The sequence below is a fragment of the Dipodomys ordii genome, unplaced genomic scaffold (assembly GCF_000151885.1).
Source record: "Dipodomys ordii isolate 6190 unplaced genomic scaffold, Dord_2.0 Scaffold170, whole genome shotgun sequence".
Classification (NCBI taxonomy): Eukaryota; Metazoa; Chordata; class Mammalia; order Rodentia; family Heteromyidae; genus Dipodomys; species Dipodomys ordii.
This window is the reverse complement of record NW_012267386.1, coordinates 2,452,809-2,458,540: the sequence shown is the minus strand read 5'-3', so window position 1 is coordinate 2,458,540 and position 5,732 is coordinate 2,452,809. Positions and strand designations below refer to the sequence as shown.

Below are 5,732 nucleotides of genomic sequence, written 5' to 3'. Positions count from 1 at the left end.
GAACTCTGGGCCTGGGCGCTATCCTTCAGCTCTTCAGCTCAAGGCTAGTGCTCTACCACTTGAGCCACAGCGCCACTTCTGGCTTTTTTCTTATGTGGTGCTGAGGAATCGAACCCAGGGCCTCAAGCATGCAAGGCAAGCGCTCTACCACTGAGCTACCTTCCCAGCCCCTATAATTTTTATAATTATAATTTTTGTCTAAAATGGTAATATCTGCTTACAGTATACACCAACTAATTTAACTCTATCAAAAGGCCAGTCCATCCTATGAAGTTTGTATATGCTAATAAACAATTTCTTATTTAAAATGCTCTCAAAGTTTTGGTATAGTTAAACATTAGCATTTTAAGTAAAATGTGATCTAAATAATATATAAATATAGTTGGGACAACTATGTTTCTTTAGTTTATTAAATTTTAAACAACATAAAGACAGGAATCTTTTTTTGTGTGTGCTAGTATTGAGTATTGTAACTTGAACCCAGGGCCTCCTGCTCTCACATGACTTTCTCAGTCAAGGCTGGCACTTTACCATTTGAGCCTTATCTTAATGACTTTTTGCTGCTTACTAGATATTAGAGTCCCTTAGATTTTTCTTCCCAGGCTGGCTTTGAAACTTGATCTTCAGATCTCAGCTTCCGAATAGCTAATATTACAGGCATGAGCCACTAGTGACCAGCCAGGAATCATATTTAACTTGCTTTTTATTATGTAACAGTAATTATGACTATAAACTATACAACTAATACAAAATCTGATACGATCTCACAAATTACTTATTTTTGCCTAACATGACCTCAAATGACAAAACATTACTTATAGTTAGAGCGTGCTAGCCTTGAGCTGAAGAGCTGAGGGATAGCGCCCAGGCTCAGAGGTCAAGGCCCTGACCAACAAAAAAAAAAAAAAGAAAGAAAGAAAGCACTGTTTTAGTAGCTGGGCATCAGTAGCTCAGACCTGTATTCTAATGACTCAGGGGGCTGAGAGCTGACTCAAAGCCAGCATGGGCAGGAAAGTCCCTGAGATGCTTATTTCCAATTAACCACCAAAAAGCAGAAAGTGGAGCTGTGGATCAAGTGAGCAAAAAGAACACCAGCTTTGAGCAAAAAACCTCAAGGACAATGCCCAGACCTTGAGTTCAAGCCCCAGGACTAACACATACACATATATAAATATTGTACTCATATAATCCTAGCTATTCAGGAGATTGAGATCTGAGAATCGAGGTTCAAAAAGGCAGCCCAGGTAGACAAATCCATGAGACTCTTATCTCTAATTAACCAGTAAAAAGCCAGAAATAGAAGGATGGCTCTAGAGGTAGTGTGCCATTCTTGAGTAAAAAAGACAAGTGACAACACCTGCCCTTGAGTCAATCCCTAGTACCAGTATCAAGTACATACAAAAAATAATAGTAAGCTGACAACACCTGCCCTTGAGTCAATCCCTAGTACCAGTATCAAGTACATACAAAAAATAATAGTAAGCTGTAGCATTCAGAATTGCCAGATTTTTCCTAATAGTTATCAGAGTACAGCTTAGGTCTCAAGGTAACCAGGCCACAAAGAAGCTGGTCATATTTTGTGTGCACATTCAAAATAAAAAAAAAATAAGCTCCTGATAGCCCCTCCATCCTCATTGACACTTTTCTTTTTCTATTTTTTCCTGGTACTGATGCTGAGGCTCAAACTTAGCGCCTGGGCATTGTCTCTTAACTTTTTCCCTCAAGGCTGGTGCTCTATCACTTGAACAACAATTACACTTCCATCTTTTTGCTAGTTAATTGGAAATAAGAACCTCAAGAACTATCTTGCCTTGACTGGCTTTGAACCTCGAACCTCACTTTCCAGATTCAACAGGAGCTAGTATTAGAGGGAGGAACTACACTCATACAAAGAGGTCAGAGTGTAGCCACACAAACACTGAGAATCACTTACCTTGACAGCATTGGCCCTCACCTCTGGGACCTGAGCCATCCTCTGCAGATGCTGGAGCAATGCATCCTCAGTGAGGTCATTCTCAGGCAGAAAATACTGGTACACATCATACTGCAACCTCCACCGTAAGTCCTCGCCCTCATCAGTGTCACAGGGTGGAGGAGCTACACCTCTAAAGTCAACAAAGAAAACTGAACATTAATCTCCTTGATGAAAGTACCATCTACAAAAAAGGACCAGAAGCTCTAATTTCAGGGGACTTAGGGGGATGGAGGACTGGAATGTGAACTCAGGGCCTCAATTTCTTGCTTAGGTTTTCCCATTTAAAGCTGGCATTCTACCACTTCTCTACTTCTGGTTAATTAGAGGTAAAAGTCTCACAGACTTTGCTGCCTGGCAAGCTTCAAACTGTAATCCTAGGATTTCTAGCTAGGATTTCAGACATGAGCCACCAATGCTCTTGATTGCTTTCTATATTTAAAAAATGCATTGTAGGGCCGGGAGCCGGTGGCTCACGCCTGTAATCTTAGCTACTCAGGAGGCTGAGATCTGAGGATCACAGTTCAAAGCCAGCCTGGGCAGGAAAGGCCGTGAGACTCTTATCTCCAATAAACAACTCAGAAAACTGGAAGTGGTGCTATGGCTCAAGTGGTAGAGCACTAGCTTTGAGCTGAAGAACTGAGGAACACCGCCCAGGCCGAGTTCAAGTCCCACAACCGACACACGCACACACAAAAAATGCTTTGTAGTAACTAAGATATACTTCTAAGCTCATAATAGGTCCATATCTGGCTCTTCATATAATAAAGAGTTCATACAAATAGAATAGAGATGGTGTAATGTTAAAAAACAAATCACAGTTCAAACATTGGTAATGAAGTACACACTAGACAATTCCACACAAAAATGAAAACTTCCAATTTGACTACAGAATACTCGAGAGAGTTTAATAAACAGTCATGAATGACACTGAATAGCTTGGAAAGATTGGGAGATCATTATACCTTGCGAAGCCAACATTGGCTGGAGCAAATTTGATGGTCATTTCAAAGAAATTATACTCCAAGTAAATGTTGGGGTCAATATCTAAGTCAAACTCCAAATTACAGCCTCCAGGAATAGGATCTAAAGGAAAAACAAGTTACTTTAGATTTTTTTTTGGTGTGTATATGGTGGTACTGGGGCTTCAACTCAGGACCTGTGCATTGTCCCTTAGCTTTTTCTTTAAAAGCTAGCACTCTATCCCTTGAGCCACAGCTTTTTGTTGGTTAATTGGCAATAACCATCTTACACAAACTTTCATGCCCAGAATGCCTTTGAACCATGACCCTTAGATCTCGGCCACTTTAGTTTGGATTGACACTTGGTTTCATGCTCTCTAAGCTTACTGCTTCCTCTCCTAAAATATGACTCAATTTTTAGGACTGTGATTTGACTTTCTTTTTTCTTTGGGTCCGGTCGTGGGGCCTGAACTCTGGGCCTGGGCGCTGTCCCTCAGCTCTTCAGCTCAAGGCTAGCACTCTAACACTTTAGGTTTTCTCAGTCCTTTACTGGAGATGAGAGTCTCATGGGCTTTCCTGCCCCAGCTGGCTTTGAACCGTGATCCTCAGATCTCAGCGTCCTGAGTAGCTAGGATTACAGGCGTGAGCCACTGGCACCTGGCTTTCTTTGAAACTCTTATGTCTCAAAAAAAAAAAAAGCCAGAAATGGAGGTGCAGATCAAGTGGCAGAATACCAGCCTTGAGCAAAAAAGCTAAAGGACAGCACCGAGGCCCTGACTTTAAGCCCCAATACTGGATCAACAAACAAACAAACAAACGGGAAGGAAAAAAACCCTAAAGTCCATACTATGAGGTACAAGGCCCTGCAACTCTGGCCTCCCCTCTCCTTCCATCCTCCTCAAGCTCCTCCACACACTGTTCTCACCTTGTTTCTTCAAACCAACATAGGCAGGATCCCAGAAATGAGGCTTTGCATAGGTATTCCCTGTGCCTGGCACACAGAGGCCCTCCTTCATACTTGCAATACCCTGCCTCTAAGGCCTTCCCTAGGCATGCCAACTCAGAGTGCCTTCTCCCAGCTCCACATTATCTCCCTTTCTGATTGTGTTTTTTTCCTTGTAACTCTTCTTGTGTATAACATCTCCTCCAACTCAATATATATACTACATAGCACAAGTCCTTTAGTTGTATTATTCACATTTATTTTCCAGGCCCTTGAACAGAAAATACCAGAAAAGCTCATGAGGCATTTGCTATATCATTGAATCAATGAATGGGTTGAAAAAAGTGAATGAATGAATAAATGTAAACTAGACAAATGGGCACTGGAGCTCACCTAGTAATACTATTCTACTCAGGAGGCTGAGATCTGACAATTATGGTTCAAAACAAGACCAAGCAGGAAAGTTCATGAGACTGTTATCTCTAATGAACCACCAAAAAGCCAAAAGTGGAGCTGTGGCTCAAGTGGTAATGCACTAGCTGCCAGGAACAAAGCCAGTCTTGAGCAGAAAAGCTAAGGGACAGTAACTAGGCTTTGAGTTCAAGCCCTGAGACCAGAAAGGGGAAAAAAATAAACCCCAAAAAACTAGACAAAAGCATATTTGAACATTCTTAAGCTCTGTATTAGTAGAAAGTGATCTGCAAAGCCAAAGAAGGATTTGTCAAAATCCATATACTCACCCAGGGAAGCACAGCTACTCTCTACTGCGTTGAAGCTGCAAGCGTATGTGTGAACAGGAACATAAGCAGCAGAAGTATTTAAGGAGGGATCCCAGACAATGACATTATAAATGACTCCTTGGCCCGGGAGGGAAGAGAAGGAAACCTCTGTCTTATCATTAGCTGTTAGAGTAACCACCTAAAGCCAAAAACAATGCACAAATTAGTGGTTAGATTTAAAAACAAACAAACAAAAAAAAACAATTGTTTTACTTGTTTATTTATTTTTTTATTTTTTTGGGTCTGGTCGTGGGGCCTGAACTCTGAGCCTGGGCGCTGTCCCTCAGCTCTTCAGCTCAAGGCTAGTGCTCTACCACTTGAGCCACAGCACCACTTCTGGCTTTTTTTTTCTGCTTATGTGGTGCTGAGGAATCGAACCCAGGGGCTTGAGCATGCAAGGCAAGCGCTCTACCACTGAGCCACCTTCCCAGCCCCTACTTGTTTATTTTTATGTGGTACCAAGGAATTGGAATTGAACCCAGGGCTAGGCAAGCACTTTACCCACTAAGCCACATTCCCAGTCCCATGTGGTTAGATTTTTTTGGAAGGATATTCTATATTATCCTGACCATATGTAAAGAGTTGCGATATTAGGTAGTGGTAGAGTTTAGTGGTAGAGTGCTGGCTAGCATGCATGACTGGGTTCCATTCCTCAGTACCACATAAACAGTACCATATAAACAGAAAAAGCCAGAAATGTGGCTCAAGAGCCAGAGTGCCAGCCTTGAGCAAAGAAGCTCAGGGACAGTACCAAGGCCCTGAGTTCAAGCCAGAGGACTGGCAAAAAAAAGAGTTGCAATATTAATTTTTTGGTGTGTGTGTGTGTGTGTGTGTGTGTGTGTGTGTGTGTGTGTGTGTGTGTGTGTGTGTGAATATCGGGGCTTGAAAGGAGCTGAGTACTGTCCCTTAGCTTTTCAGCTCAAGCCTGGCGCACTACCACTTGAGTCTGGCTTTGAACTGGAATCCTCAGATCTCAACTTCCTAAATAAATATAGAAAGCGATCAAGGGCATTGGTGGTTCATGCCTGAAATCCTAGCTAGAAATCCTAGGATTTATAATTTTTTTTTTTTTTTTT

At 41.9% G+C, this 5,732-nt stretch overlaps 1 protein-coding gene across 1 annotated transcript in view; it reads right to left on the bottom strand.

Moving 5' to 3' along the window:
* Window positions 1-5,732, bottom strand: part of Tm7sf3 (transmembrane 7 superfamily member 3) — a 61,028-nt gene that overhangs the window by 32,390 nt on the left and 22,906 nt on the right. The window contains exons 3-6 of the mRNA XM_013033479.1: window positions 4,618-4,795; window positions 2,938-3,058; window positions 1,934-2,105; window positions 1,840-1,858 (exon numbers count right to left, since the gene is read on the bottom strand). Of these exons, the coding sequence (XP_012888933.1) occupies window positions 1,840-1,858; window positions 1,934-2,105; window positions 2,938-3,058; window positions 4,618-4,795 (490 nt within the window). The remainder of the gene's footprint in view (window positions 1-1,839; window positions 1,859-1,933; window positions 2,106-2,937; window positions 3,059-4,617; window positions 4,796-5,732) is intronic.